General features: G+C 44.5%; 1 protein-coding gene across 4 annotated transcripts in view; it reads left to right on the top strand.

Moving 5' to 3' along the window:
- The first annotated feature begins 1,035 nt into the window (after positions 1-1,035).
- TTC17 (tetratricopeptide repeat domain 17) overlaps positions 1,036-16,006 on the top strand; it is a 63,216-nt gene continuing 48,245 nt past the window's right edge. For 2 of the 4 annotated variants that reach the window (XR_012995881.1, XM_076344397.1), the window contains exon 1: positions 1,114-1,272. Coding sequence is in view for 3 of the 4 variants with exons in the window: in XM_076344397.1 (XP_076200512.1) it covers positions 1,114-1,272 (159 nt within the window). In the remaining variant the exon portion in view is untranslated. Of the gene's footprint in view, positions 1,273-10,507; positions 10,606-16,006 lie in introns of those variants that run through there. The other 2 variants (XM_076344399.1, XM_076344398.1) reach the window with 2 other exon arrangements.

Raw genomic sequence — 16,006 nt, forward strand, 5'->3', positions numbered from 1 at the left:
GTTGGTGTCTTATGCTAGAGCAAGAGTGCCTCGGAGTAGCGGCCTGGTTTTTTTGGTGAAATCTGTAATATGCCTGATGTGAAAACTGGCAGCAGTAAGGAACTATCATACTTCGGGGAATGTGTTCTCTATCCTGAGAGACACTGCATCCCTTGCATTAGTTTAACCACTATGACACCATTTGTAAACTTTTTTTTTCTTGTTTCTACTTAATGGGTTTGACTTACAGGCAAATTTTACTGTTTAACAGGCTCTGGGAAGCAGAACTGTTTGCAGCTTGTTTGCGAACTTAGAAAGGTCAAACAGACCAAAGTTTGAATTTGGCAATTTTCTAGATCTCACTCAAGTCTGGGGAAACAGGCTGCCACTGCTGGGTTGGTATTTACCGTTAACTGGAATAGGAAAGGAAAAGTTTATATTTTTCTCTGTAACTGAAAAGCATTAGAAGGACAGAGGAGTGATGTGTTTTTCAGAGCTACCTTCAACCGGCTCTTTGGTGAACTGGCATTAACTGTGGATAGCTGCAGGTACAGTTCGGTTTGATTTGGGCAGAAAGCCGTTTCCTCGAGCTGTCGTGGCAAACGTTTCAACGTGCACTAGGCAGAAATCAGTTTTTTTGTAAATGAAAGCGTTCAGCGCAGCGCCACGCATTTAAAGTCAGCCATGAGCTCTGGACAGCGGCTCTGCCGTTACCGGTGCCTGCTTGAAGTGCAAAAGGCTCGGTTAACCGGCTGGGTTAGATGTGCGCGGAGCAGTCGATAGGTGGTGCTGCAAGACGGAGCCCCGTCCCGGGCCTCAGCTCCCGGCGCAGGCGGTGCCGCCGCCATCCGGCCTCCTTCGCCTTGCGGCTGCCCCGGCTGCCGCCGCAGGGTGGGGCGGGCGCGCAGCTCCGGCCGGTAGGCTCCCGGCGCCGCCTGAGGTAGCGACCCGGGGCCACCCGGTTTGTCGGCGAGGAAACGGGAGCCGCCCAGGGCCTGTCCCTGCCCCCGTCCCTCCGGAGAGGCGGCACCGCCCCGCAGCGGGAGGCACCGCCCGCTCGGCCCTCCCCCTCCCAAAATGGCGGCGAGGGCGGTTCCGGTTCCGGGTGGTGCGGGCAGGCCGGGATTGGGGAAGATGGCGGCGGCAGGAGTGTCCGGGCGGGGCGGGCTTGGTCGAGCGTGGGTCTTCTCCGGCTGGGCCCTGGGCCTGTGCTCGCTGCTGGCCTCGGGGACGCGGCCCGCCGCTGCCACCACCCACTGGGTGGTCACCGAGGATGGGAAGATCCAGCAGCAGGTGAGGGGCCGGGGGGGGGCGCGGGGAGCTGCCCACCGCCGCCTGCCCCGGCGGTCGCGGCCCGCTGCGGCGGCAGGGAGAGCCCCTGCCCGCGTCGCCGTTCACCCGCAGCCCCGGCCTGCCCCGAGCTGTGCGGCGCGGGGACAGGGCCTGTTGGCCCGGTGCGAAAACCTGCCGGTCCGAAAGCCGCTGCAGCCAGCCGGGCGGCGCTGGCGGGCGCTCCCGGCGGCCCCGGCACGGGGGTCTCCCGCGGCGAGCTGGCGTCGCTCGCGAAACGTGGCTTGAAGTCGCCGCAGCCCCGGGGTGAGGCGGCGGGGAGGAACGGTCGGTGGGTCTAAGCGAGCCGAGGATAGATTTTAACTGGAACCGTGTTTCGAGCAGCGGCGGTTCGCGCTTACCTGCAGCCTCCCTGAAAGCCTTCAGCTCCTCAGGCCGTGCTGCTGAGTAAGCCCGAAGCCGGGGTCCTGCTTTGGTCGCGAAAGCAGCAGGACCTCGGCTCGCCCGCGACGCGCGCTGTGACCTTCCCGCGGAGTTAGGAGCCCTCCCAGCGCCGGCGGTGGCCGCGCTGCCTGCCCTTCGCCGTGCAGCTGCTGCCGTCCCCGGAGCGCCCCGCGGGCTCCTCCGCCGTGGCTGGCGCAGCCCGAGTGATGAATGAGTTTGCGATTTTTCCCATCCCCGCCGCCCCCGCCCCGGCTGCTTGCCGTTCCTTCTGGAAGTAAGAAAGAGAAACGGTGCGGTGTCTGCTTGGTGCAGAAGCACACGCGTGCCCCGTTCTGCAGTAATTTTGTGGGTTTAGTCAAAGTGTCTTATTTTGATACTGGGCTGTCCCTCACGTTCACTAAGCGGCTGAAAGAGTCGATATGTATTTCGTGTTTGGGCTTTTTCTTACTTGCTTTGCTCCCTCTTTGTTGCAAGGGGAACAGCACCAGAAATCCACTTTCATGTCAGATCCGCTTTGCTCTTAAGCAGAACTGCCAGATCGCTTTTCCTCCGGAGTGGAAGAGTTAACCGCTGTAGCAAGCAACGTGGCCTTCCCCCCATAAAAAAAGAGCATGGAGAGAGAAGTGTCTGTTAACATCACCTTCCTTTTGTGAGAATTTTTGGTGGGGCCTCCCGTCAGAAAGCATTAGGTTCCTCAGACAGGTAGAACTGGCTTTCTCTGCAGGAAGCCCCTGCTGTCTTTATGGTTCTCAGGCACTTCATCTGTCTGTGTGGATCCAGGCACTCTCTCACCCTAGTTAATCATAAATTAATGAATGACAACGCTTCCAGTGCTGTCTCACCTCCTTTTCCCACTTTATGTAGCGGGAAAGTGGTGAGAATATATGATAATGGTCTGAAAGCATCTGTGTATATTAATTGTATATTATCAAATTTGGGTGAAGTGTTGATTTTGATTATTGCATGAAAAGCAGCTGTGACTTGAAAAAATCCAATTAGCTAAAATGAATTGAAAATCTAATTAGCTAAATTCAGCACTGATTTTAAGAAATGGCTTTTTATGATGTTAGTTAATTGGTGGTACAGGTAGAAGCTTTCAGTGTACCACTGCTATGCAGTAAGCTATTCTATTACAGTTACCAGTGCTTTCTAAGCAGGGACATTCCCATGTTTCATGTATAAAGTACTCAAAGTCTATAGCGGAGGTGATAAAATAATATCTGTGGAATAACTTAACTTACCTGCACGGTCAAAATTAATCCATCCATTTCCAGCAAGGAAACTCAAACTATAAATATGGTAGTACTTGGAATATGAGGAGCCAGATTCTTCAGTAGCTGGGATGTAGTGCTGCTAATTGTCCAGTGAGTTTTTTGTAATAAGATGTATTTCAGCATCTGTTACTGTCATCTCCCTGGCTCTTGTGAAAATGATACTTAAATTTGTGGTTATTGTCATTGTCATCCTTGCAGAGCACCTCTGAATTTCATTTTTTTCCGCTTATTTGTATTTTGGGGAATGAGAAGAGTGGGCATTTTCTAGAGTGAATTTGAACGTTGTTTTAAATGCCAAAATGTAATTGTGGTTCAATAGTTAGCGGCAAAATGAACAGATAATCTCCATTGTCCAGCAATAGGAAGGAATTGTTATTGTCCCACTCTATACCACACTGTTGCGGTCCCACCTTGAGTACTGTGTGCAGTTTTGGGCTCCTCAATATAAGGACATCAAACTGTTAGAGTGTGTCCAGCAGAGGGCAACCAAGATGGTGAAAGGTCTCGAGGGCAAGACTTTCGAGCAGTGGCTGAGGTCACTTGGCTTGTTCAGCTTGGAGAAGAGAAGGCTGAGGGGTGACCTCATCAGAGTATACAGCCCCTCAAGGGGGGCAGCAGAGGGGAAGGTGCTGATCTCCTCTCTCTGGTGACCAGTGACAGGACACGAGGAAATGGAATGAAGCTGCGCCACGGGAAGTTCAGATTGGACATGAGGAAAAGGTCCTTGACTGAGAGGGTGGCTGGACACTGGAAGAGGCTCCCCAGGCAAGTGGTCATGGCACCAAGCCTGTCAGAGTTCAAGGATCATCTGGATAACACTCTTAGTCATATATGGTTTAGTGTTAGGTAGTCCTGCAAGGAGCAGGGAGTTGGACTCAATGATCCTTATGGGTCCCTTCCAACAACAAGATATTGTATGATTCATTGGCGATGGAATGCTTTATAATTGATTTATCAATTGGTAGAACCACAATATTCCAAAATATTTGAGCTATCCTTCTCCTAATACCAAGACCTAAGTACTGATTAACAGGACATATGCTCTGCAGGGAAATTTTAGGCTTCCCTTTGCTTTAATTTTTCAGAATATTTTTCGTTCAGTTGATATTTATCATGAGAACTTGCATTTCTACCAGTACACTTAGCCATTCAAGCCTTCTCTCCAGCTATTTTTACTTTGTGCATTTTCAGTGGGGCTTTTGTCCACGTTCAAACTCTTTGGCTGTGCAGCTTCTCGTGTTTTTCTGCAGTCTGGCGTTTCAGCTTCTCAGTGTACGTAGAGCATTGCCTGTCATCTTATCAGCTTCTCTACTAGTTCTAATTAATCTACACTTGTTTTGTAGAAAAATACTGTCGCATCAGGTTTTTCCATAGTACTCTAGACTCTTCCTTTGAAGGCCCAAGTATCAATCCATTGTGCTAGTTCTTGCTGCTTGCACAGCAGCCCAAGTTTGAATTTTGAAGCACCTTACCTACTAGAAGACAGCTGTGCAAGTCAAGACTTGCATTTGGAATAACCTTCAGCTGCTGCTGGTTCAGACACAATAATCTAAATAGTGTCACAAAGCAATGCCCTACAGCTCAAAGCAGGGCCAACTAGATCTGGTCACTGAGGGCCCTGCCTGGCTAAATTTTGCATTCAGGGGTGGGGATTTGATGACCTTGCTGGGCACCTGGTCCAGTGGTTGACTGCTTTCAGTGTGAAATCTTTTCTAATCAGAATTTCCCATGTAGCAGCACATGTACCATGCCTCTCACTGTCACACCTCAAGAAGAGTCTGGCTCCATCTTCTCTGTACCCTGCCTCTAGGAAGCTGAAAACAGCAGCAATATCCCCCTGCAGCTGAGGCAGCCTGCTTCTCTCAGCTGCTCTGTGGGTTATGTGCTCCAGGCCCCTCACCACCTCTAATGGGCTTTGCTGGCCTTGATACCAGGGGCAGAAAGCTGAAGCAGGTGCATTCTCACGGGTGCCTGGTGGAGGGGGATAATCACCCCCCTCACCCTGCTGGCTCCAGCCTTGCTGCTGCAGCCCAGGATGCAGTTGGCCGCCTCAGCTGCAAGGGCACGCTGCTGGCTCATCACCAACTTTTTCCCCACCAGAGCCCAAACATCCTTTTCTGCAAAGCTGTTTTCTGTTCAGCCCCAGCCTTTCCTGCTGCACGGGGCTATTGCATCCCACGCGCTGGGTTTGCGCTTGCCATTGTTGATTCACGAGGTTCCTGTCGGCCCATTTCTCCATCTCTCTAACTGCAGCCCTGCCCTCCACAGTAGCCACCCCTGCCCCTCATTTGCAGAGGACAATAAGCTTGCTGAGGTTCTTTTTTCCCCTGTCATTAGTAAAGACATTGAACAGTGTTGGCCCTGGTATTGATCCCCCAGGGATGCTGCTGGTGACCAGCCACTGTTGCACTTCGCACTGCTGATCACAACCCTTCCAGCACAGCAGTCTCTAACTGGAAGTGGCTAATACTGTCTTGTGGCTAAGAGTGGTGGTATTAATTAGCATTTATATTATTTAATTTTAGAAATACTAGCATTCTCAGTCTGAAACACATTTTTAAAGATTGTCACCTTTTTACAGAGTGACAGGCTTAATCTTCACTTGGGCTACCTCAGTTTATCTGAATGAAGCCCATATAATTGGTTAAGATGTGGGCAAAACTTAAGTGGTAGTAAGGCCCAGATGTTTACCCTCCTAAATGAGCCACTAGCTGTAGATGTCCGGATAAGCACCAGTGACAAGTGACTTCCCTGCAGCTTTTAGTTTGCTACTGTGAACCTTGTCTTCCTTGTTACCAAAGTGAGCTATGGATGAGGAGCTGAAAGCAGAAGTTACAGATCCTGGCCCGTATACAAAATATAATAGCTGGAATCTGTTTGAGGGAAGAAGGGTGAGAATATTCTATATTATTGCCCTAAAATCTCCACCAGCTGTTTCTCCTTATAGTGCAGCAAGGGTGTAAGCCTTTAATATGAGACTACATTCAAGTGAGATTGATTTTCCTGTGGCGTAAGACAGCTAGCAGTACCCCAACTGAGACTTGAGCTGGAGTTCTTACTGGTATAACAACCTGGCACGGGTGGCAAAATTAAGGCAAACCAAACAATTTTCCGTGTATCAGCAAGATCTCATCTAGTAAATGGGAGTGCTTGCTAAGTAGGCCCTGCTGTTCCAGTTTCTAGTGAGCATTTCTGAATGATGAAACAAATTAATTCCCAACAGTGCATGTAACATTTCGTTGTCTCAGTAAGCCATCAAGAGAAAAGCCATCAAGTTGTATCTGTTGCTCTAGTAGCCTGTTTTCAGGTCAAATACATCATTCTCTGGATCAGTTCATATTCTTGTTTTGGTCTGAGTCCGCCTTCAAATGTGTGTTCCTGCAAAGCCAGGGACCGAGTAATCGTCTCTCTTTAATGAGATTATATCTGCTCAGTGCACATGTCTATAAGCCTTGTCATTTCACAACTCGCAGTATAAAGTTCAGGCTAATATATAACTGATTTTAGACAGTGCTTGTCTGCCAGTAGGGAAACTAGCCACTCTATAGAAATACTAGTGTAATTCAAGAGAAGAGAGAAACTTGGCGTAAAGAGAGGACAAACAAGTGACAGATTAAATGCAATGCAGGAAGCAGTTTCAGTAGTCATTCATGGCTTTACTGGTGGGGACCAGCTGCTATCATCTCTCAGAGACCTGACATATCAGAACTGAAGTAGGGTCTTTCTAAAGATCCCTTCATGGAGGCGATCAAAGCTGAGCAAGCTGGCAGGGACTCAAAGGACTGCCTTTATGTGGACTACTATAAACACTGAAAAAGTTACTTCTGAGTAACTAAACTAAAAGAAGCAAAGAAACCTCCCAGGCAGATGGTCCAAAGCAGGACTGGGGAAGTGTTGCCAGGAGCAGAGAGCCTCTGGCAAGGAATCTGAGTTGGCAAAAAGTTGTTTTGTTTTTAATGCACTGTCGTGTGTTTTGAAGTTTGTTAGAGATGAGCTGGAGAAGAGAGTGAACAAGCAATGCTGGTTAGCCTGTTCAGGGCTAAGAAGACTAGCTGCTCAATAAACGTGACATCTGAATTTCATGCAGTGCAGTAGTGTGCTTAATTCTGGCTTAGTACAAGTAAAGAGGGGAGACATTACATAGTTGTTTGGTTGTGGATTTGAATGCGAGCGTGCCTCAAGTTGCAGCAAGGCACGATGATTCATGGATGGCTATCACATGACTGCACACGTATGCTAACGGGTTGAGGTGAGAACAGTGGTCCATATGCTCAAGACTAGAGGAAAAGCAGCCATCCAAAACCAAGGAAAGCTGAAAATCTAGTGCAGCCAGATAAAAAGCTATTTGCTGCTTACAAAAGCATCTTCTGTGATATATTAAGCAGTCACTCAGTCCTATCTTGAAAATGACAGGTGGATGTTTGCTTTGCTCTTTCTCTAAAGGTTAGTTTGCTTGGCTGTATGACCTCTTTCTTGACTGAATTTCTTATCCTTCCGAGTCTGTTGTGTGCTAAACAAACAAACAAAAATTGTTCCTTCTTATTGAAGTGTGTAACGTAGCATGCCTTCCCCAAAACAGTTGCTAGTGCCTCTTCATGAGTGTGTGCAAAGAAGCCTAGGCTGGAGGTTGGTGTGAGTCTACTGCAGTTCGTTAGATGTCGTCCAACCCCAGGGTGACGAGCTGAAGCATGATGGTTTTGAAGCATAGGTCAGTTTATCCTCAGGAAAAGGGAAACTTAGTTCTGTTTTAAAACTTCTCTCTTGATCACCAAAAGACTGTGGAATTTAGGCCTTCCTCTAGTGTGAAAAATAATAATTTAAAAAAAAACCCTTCACTTTAAATTTTCTGCCTTTTCATAAGCGTATTTGAAAAATTTGAACCTGAACATTTTGTGTAGTGAATGGCTGAGACGCTTAACGTCCTTGTCCCCAATGGGGTGCTGCTGACCTAGAACCGCACTTCACCAGTGCTGCTTGCTCGCAGGTGAGCGCAACCTCCGTCTTTCTGTATCACTGTGAAGGTCACGGCTAGATCCGAGTTTGATAAAAATAGGCCTTGTGGTAACCTGTATGTGGAGTGCAGTCAGAAATGCAAATTTTTTGTTCTTTGGGGCAGCGGTGGAGGAGAAGTAGCTTTTGCTGTTCTTAACTCAGCAGTGAGAGATTTGCATCTGAGGTGGAGGAGCTAAGAGGCAGATCCGAAGGGCTGCTGAAATACGGCTGTCAGTGCCCGTGCCCCTCACACCTGCCGCAGTTTAGCAGGTAACCTTATGCCAGGTTTTGACTGCTGACAGCAAAGCTTTAATACAAAAATATCTGGATTTAGCCCAGCACGGTAATATACGCCAAGGTGGTTCAGTTTCTAAGTCCAGAAGGCCCCAGCAGTAGCTCTGACCATGTGTAGGCACCGTGTCATGCTCACTCCTCCACTTCTGGTGTTTCTGTACAGCCTTTGTCCTCTGGGCACAGGGTGGCTCCCACGTCCCATTTCTCTGAGCATCCTCACGTTTCATTTTCCTGGCCTCTCCTGTTTCCTGTCACTTTTAAAATAAGGGTAGGACAAACTGATGAGATGATACGAATCAACTGTTCAAAACTGATTATTCTGTGGTGAAAGCTGTGCTTGGTGCCTGGCATGCCTTTCCCATATTGTGAGCTTCACAGCAAAGGGACAGCCTGGAAGTGGCCCAAGCACATGTTTGCATGAAGGCCCCATCAAAACCCAAAAGAGCAAAGTCAGCGAGACTGTGAAATCCACTGTTATTTCATGTAGCTGAACTCTTTTACATTTAAAGCTGAATCTTTACCTGTTACTAACCAGTTAGGAATGAGAACATGGTATAAAGTGCCTGCCCTAAAAATACATCACTGGATAAAGTCATTTCCCTTAAAGTTTAACCAGAAAAAACTAATGGGTTGTCTGCTGTTCATTTGCTGAAGAAATTACTGTTCAGGGGTAACCTTCTTTTAGGTACCTTGTAAGTCTAATTATTATTTTTCCTTTTCTGTACTTTCAACATTAGAACACAATATTTTTAGGATTTGGCAGTGAGCAGGCAGCAGGAACCAGTCTGCCTTTATGAAAACAAGTAGTTGTTTTCATAATAGTTGTTCATTACAGATGTATATGAGTGATCTCTCCATCTCTGGTTTTGATTCAACTGAGCGTATGGCTGGCATCTGTTTTGCTACTGTAGAATATAAAACTTAGCTAGAATATACACATTGGAAATTTGTTTTGTGTCCATAAATATGACCAACAACACATTGCAGACAAGTGGTGTTACAAATAAAGTCTTGTTTTCCTGTGATGTATTTAGATCTGTTATCTATGATATTCATAGCTGGTGTGCTCTCTGGAAGGGATCTCAGTTGAGCAGACCTATTCAATAATACTGCAACTTTGTTAGGTTTTATGTTTGAAGTGCTACAAGTATTTAAAATTTCTGTTTTCCCTGTAGCGCAGCAACTCTTAATAATATCCAAACACCTAATGCTGTTTGTTAACAAATTCTGCAGTTGTAAGCTTTTAAATGGCTCAATACTTACTATAAAAAACCAATTCAACATCATTTTTCTGTGTGAATTTTTCAGTGACATTCCTTGGAACAAGTGTCTTCTGACACTCCCTGCTCATCATTTGGATAAGCCAAACCATATATTTTCCAGTTTTGTAGCTTGTCTTGCACTGAAACCTATACAGATTTTTTTGTGGCTTTTTCAGAAATGCTGTGGTAGCATCATGTTGGAGAGTGGACTATGTCAAGATAGCAAGAATATACCAAAAGGCAAGCATTGGTATTTAGATCCTTCGCTCCCACTTGAGACAGTAAGGAGTTCCAGCCTGTTTGAGTGGGAATTGCCTTCATTTCACAAGTACAGTGACAAAAGATCCACTATCTATAAAACAAGCATGAGGAGCCCATTTTGCTGTACGCCATCATTTGATGTAGTATCTTTCCCAGCTTCTTTCTGTCATAATCTGCCTTCTGCATGTAGTAGAATGCTTTTAGGACATGCAGAGGCACTAACAGCTGTTCTGATGTTGGTGTTCCTGTGCCTCAGTTAACAGTGGGATTTCCACAGTACTTTAAAAAAAGCCTTACCTAAAAATAGTTGACTGAGGCATTCATTGACTCTCATTTTAAAAATTTACTTCCTGGTGCAATATAACTGGATCGTGGGGAAAAATATACTGGAAGGTTTGGCAAAACTTACAAGTCTAATTATTCAGGGACTTTGATATATGCAGGTAACACAGGAGACTCTACAACTTCAGGGTTTGATTCAACTCCAATGTCTTTTTTTTTTTTTGTTACACAAATTCTGTATGTTTCTCGCTGAATCAGGTTCTTGGTGTACTTTGTGACAGTGAATAAATTTGAACTGTGCTTTATAAAGAAACTTTCACCTTTGGGCAAAGTTGAACAGAGAACACTTATTCTAAAAGTGGTTTACTGGCAGGCTTTCTGCAGTGTAGCTATAGTACCCATCAGAGGTTCAAGGAAAGCTTTTCAGCACTGTTTTTTTCCTGTTTACCGTGTTTGAATTGAAGTCAGATTCTTGTATTTCAACCACTTCATCTTGAATGTCACAGTTTCAGCACTTTGGAGGAAGAGTAAGTGAATGGGGTGCTTTGCCATCAGTCTAACGCTTTGAGTTAAAATTGAGTAGGTTGGAACAAGCATCTGTTCTGGCACAGGAGTCTCCACTCTCCTCACCACAAGGCTGTAGGTGCTCTGCAGGTTGACATTTGTTCCGTTTCATCCCAGCAGAGTCTTGTGGGGAGCTGCTTACGTTTTGCAAAAGATGAACTAAATCACAATATGCATCTGTGTTTGCCTCATCTGACTCCCTTAATCAGATGATGAGTCACAACAGACTTTGCATGAAGGGGTGAAGAATCTGTAGTATTAGCAGGCCACTGTCCTATATCGCATAAAAGTGAAGCTACCATTTCTAATGCAGTTTGAATTTATGGTAACATCCTCAGCTCAGGATGCATCCTGTCAGATGCGATAGGAAGCATCAAATGTGAAGTGGTTTTTAATACTGGGGGGGAGGTATCTGCAACTTTCTGTGTGGCAGGCAAGAGAGTGTAACACGCTGAAGTGAGACCAAGTCCTGCCTGGCAGTAGATTCAATCCTAAGGTAAAAAGCAGCATCTGAGAACACCTGGGTATTTGATTGCAGCTGTTACAGTGTTGAAATAAAACATGACAGCTTTTGAAATAACACCTACCCTCTAATAAGGTTTTAACTGTTCAAGTCAGACCTATGCTAGTTTCCAGAGCAAAGTTTTATTCTGTTTTCCTTACTAGCTAATTGTTTAAAAACCGACATTAAATGCAAACACTGTACCACACACATCTTCAGCAGTGCTCAGAACAAATACAAACTTTTATTCATTTCAGTGTCCCAGGACTGTATCATCAGCAAGTCCAGTGAAGCCTATTAATACGGGGGCCACATACGCCCTTTATTTCACAGCAGGAGGCTTTCAATACACAATTATTTGCAAATACCTGAGCCATCATAAAAGAGGGGAGCTATGGCTATGAGCTAGTAAATACATACTGTTTGTACCATGAGATCATATGCAACTGTGGAGATAATGTGTTCTTTCCTCAAAATGATCCAGTACCATTCATGTTGCTTACTGTTTTCTGTCTAAAGAAATATTTTCTCTAATGGATGCCATGAAGATATAGTTCAACTGTGCAAAGGCAACAGATATAAAGAAAAGAAAAATAAGTTGATATTTTGTGCAGAGCTTCTCTGGTGGAACCAGCCTCTTCTTGTTTTGTTTTAGATACTTTCTTGAAACTGGAGGCATTTCCACAACCAGATCAGTCTCTGGGTGACTATTAAATAGAACCAGCAAGTGTCTGTAAGAGCACAAGCATGATACTGGTATCTTCTTGATATGAAGTATCTTCTAAAATCTACCTAGAGTCTTTAGAGCATTTTTCCTGTGGGAAGGAAGGGATGTAATCCAGAACAGTCTCCAGGTATCCATCAAATACATTTTATATGGACTATTGTATTTCTGACTAAAGAATTATTTGACAGGTGAGTGAAGCTCCGAGGGCTTTTCCAAATCTTCGGGGTGTGTTGTCATCTCTTTGAATTTTTCTAAGCAGCAGCCCACAGGAAACTTCTGGCATGTCTTATGTTTTTATTCAGGGTATAATTTTCTGGGTTTTGGGATATGGCTGCACTGGAAAGCAGGAAGATGCTAGGTGGCACTCAAGCACGAGCAGCACCAGCAGCAAGGACAGGGCGAAGTGTGAGCACCCAGGTGCGTTCTCAATTTCAGCACGTGCTGCTGCCCACTTATCTTTACCACTGCTGCTACTGTTACCTCTGCTGTGTAGATTAGGCGGATATTTATATCTTTGCTACCTACTCGCTGTGCTAAATTCTTCATGAGGTGGCATTACTGCCCTCGGTGGCAAATTCAGTATTGGTGCTCTTCATAGCTGAGTAGGTCAGCTTTGTCTTTTTTCAGTGCCAGCCATTTCTACATCTGTAAAAGAAAACGTGTTTGATCTGAGAAGGGATGTTGTAAAAAGGTGGATAACGAACCAGAAGTCTTGACAGTATTGGTGGCTGGATCTGAGAGGAACAGGTTGTGGTTCGAGTGCCACATGACTGTCACTATAGAGAGGGGGATGATGAAGTGCTCACCTGAGGCCAATTCAGACTAGCCTGCTGATCTGGCTGAAAACTAATTGTTTAATCTTTTAAGTTACTTTTCAGCTGAATTGGCTGGCCTGTTTCTCAGTGGAGCTATAAGATTACAGGTAGTAAGAAAAGGGAGGATTCCCCTCCTTGGCAGCAGGGTGATTTTTTGGATCAATCTAAGCAGATCAGGAAATTGCACTTGAAATTCTATGAAATTCTTAAGTTTGAGCACCATCATCCTCCAAACTGATGCCTGTTGAAGGCCAAGTTGGCATTATTTTCCTCATTTGCATGATACCATAAGATCTCTATGATTCTATGATCTCCTGTGGTTTTCAATTAAGAATCTGTTTTCCTTTGTGTCATAGAATTTTTTTGTAGATCTGAATGCTTTTTATTTCCTCAGTTATCATTTTGTAATGCCTTCATACTGTAAATGTATAAAGTGAAGAGTATAAGAACTGATACGGTATATTCAACTCACTTTTACAAGCTGCCAAAAGTGCTCTGAATGCATTGGATGTGCTGGCTCAAGTTTCCTCTGCAAACTTTGCATGATTGTCCAGTGTAGCTGCCTAATTTTTCCATTCAAATTCTTTTTCCGAAATTACTGCACCTAAAATGGATTTTTATTTTTAGGAGCTAATAATAGTCTTTACTCTGATAATTTCTTGCAGTGGAAGTCTTGAACTTTCAGAGTAAGAAATGATCAAATGTAAATAAATGTAAGGTTGGATTTACTACTAAAGTTTTGGGTTTAGAGCTTTTTGTTTACACACTGCATTGGTCTTAAGGAGATAATGACTGCTAAGGTTATTTAATAATATTAACTTTCTACTAGGTTGAAGGGTTTTGCTATTATTGGAAAGTACTCATTTGCTTGCTGACAAACTGAGGTCAGATCTGGAAGTGAAAGTCTGAAGACTAAAGAAAAATATCATGCATGCTGCCTAACTTGAGATTATTTTCCTGGTGGATTGACATAACTTTATGAATGAATTAAGTGACGTTGCTGTTTGATTGTTGTTATCACTTTGATTTCTGCTGCCAGGTAATAGTTGATAGGAATTTGGTACTTGTTGCGTTGCTTTTCTGTTAACCCATGCACACTGGATTGGTAAAATACCACTCCAAATTCCCAAACGCTAAATTCAGACCTAACTGTCATGAGACTGTTTTATCAAAAGTTAAAAACAGAAGCTGTCCCTGAATATCATTCTGTTTCTGAATGAATGATAAGCTGAGATCCTTCATCTTTCAGAATAAGGCTTTCTAAATGGTGATGCCTGCATAACTTTCTGCAAAAAATTGCTCCCCAGATGCAGTTTGTCACTGAAAGTGGAGCTGATAGTTGACTTTGCTCTCAGTGACTGTGTAGTATCATGCAAGCAGCCTTTAGATGTCAGAGGAACAGTGCTATTTTGGAATGGGCGATTAAGCGCTTTACATACAGTAAAACTTTCCCTTATTTTCTTTGCGAATTCATCTCATTTGCTTGTACATACCACGGTAGTTTCTCTAGCAAATGAGGCATGAACAAGTGCTACATTCAGTACGTAACTCTGGTTTTGTGTGCAACCAGTTCAAAGTGAGATGGGGCCCATAGGAGGAAATATGAAATATGACTAAGTAAAATCTGTAGACTTTAATACGTCAACTAATAACATCATTAATTTTTTTGATACGGTATTTTCTGTGCTTCTCCGGATCATTGCAGATACTTGGTCACCCTTACTGGCAACAGTTAAATCCATAATCTCCAAATTCATAGTGTAAAAAAACTAACTGGTGTCAGTAGCACCTATTATTTTCTACTCATCTGGTGATATAAGAGAATTAATTTGCTAAGGCAGAAAATGAGTTACGTGTAAGTATCTGGATTGTGTAGGTAGCCACCTGCCAAAATGGCTCCATACTAAAAAAAGCAGTTCAGCTTTTGATTTGGAAAGGAATACTTAAACAAATTTAGCCAAAACCACCCTGAGGGGGTTTCTTTTGGGGGGTGGGGGGATAAAAGGAACAAATGTTTTCATCTTAGAGGATAGGATCCTTACTCAGTAGGGAGGCTTGCAAGGAATGTAGACTTCACAGTCAGTAGTGCAGAGAAAGTAGATTTGAGCTTCTTATCTGACTCACAGCCAAGAGAACGTGGCCCAAGGCTTAATCTGTTGACAGGACACATTAAAATGACCAGGAATTTGGTGGTGTCCTGCTGGAGATGCAGTTCTCTGCAATAAGAGAGAGTCCCAGAAATGTGTCCAAATTGTATGGAAAGTTGACAAAAAATGAAGAGCTGGAGCTCAGGAGGTTCTTCTGCACATGTATGTATGGCAAATTTTTCCATTAAATTATAATGTCAGCAAGTTTGGACAGATACCATGGGGGTGGATAGCCTATGTAGAGGTATCAGTGCTAACACACAGGTAGTGCTTACATCTTTGTGCAGTAGCTAGTTCCGTATCCTGAAAGCTTGAATGGAAAGAGCAGATCCAGGAACATCTTGGTGTAGACCGTCTACCATAACAGTCTTTATGTTAAAAATGCGAGATCTTGCTGTCCTTGTCACCCTTCATCCTTTCATCCTGTCATCACATACTCCTGTCCATTTCCTTGCTTCTGTTCTCATACTCATTGAATCCTCTATGAGCTAATTTAATTTACTAGTTCAGATACAGCAACCAATAGGGGATTACATCCTGTTCAACTACTGCGTTTGGGTTAGCTCACAAGAGAGCCTGGTGGGCACCAGAGCTGACATGCAGGACTAACTGGTATTGCACTGACAGATTGGAGGAAATGGGGCTGGAAGCCTGGAGGTGAGCCTTTCAACTGTGGTGAGCCTTTGGATCAGCTCAGCTGCTCATACACCACCTTCTTGACTGTAATGACTTTCCCCCAGCCGGTCAGGCAGCAGAATTGTTTTGGCATGAGGACAAGGCTGGGGTATTTCAGCTGTGGAGTGAAGTGCCATAGCTTACTGAGCCCAATTAGGGACCAGTAAAGGTCTGGCATGTAACCACTCTTGTCTGTGACTTACCTATAATGTCATTCTTCATTGAGCTGCCAACTCCTGTGCATAGCTATGGAAGCTGTAGCACGGTCTTCTGTAACAGAGTTTTCAGTCTTCGTCTGCTTACCTCTTGATTTTGTTAATTTACATCTTAGTCCTGAAGGCAATAGATCTTAATGCTAGGCCGGTGTGTTAAATTAGTTGCATGGAGGGGTTGACTTGAAGCTGAAGTACGTTATGCCTATTGAGGGATGTGATGGAGGAATCTTAAAGCTATGAAAGAAAATAGGTTTTTGCGATTGCAGTTTAAGGTATCTAGTAT

Source organism: Aptenodytes patagonicus, chromosome 7 (genome assembly GCF_965638725.1).
Source record: "Aptenodytes patagonicus chromosome 7, bAptPat1.pri.cur, whole genome shotgun sequence".
Lineage (NCBI taxonomy): Eukaryota > Metazoa > Chordata > Aves > Sphenisciformes > Spheniscidae > Aptenodytes > Aptenodytes patagonicus.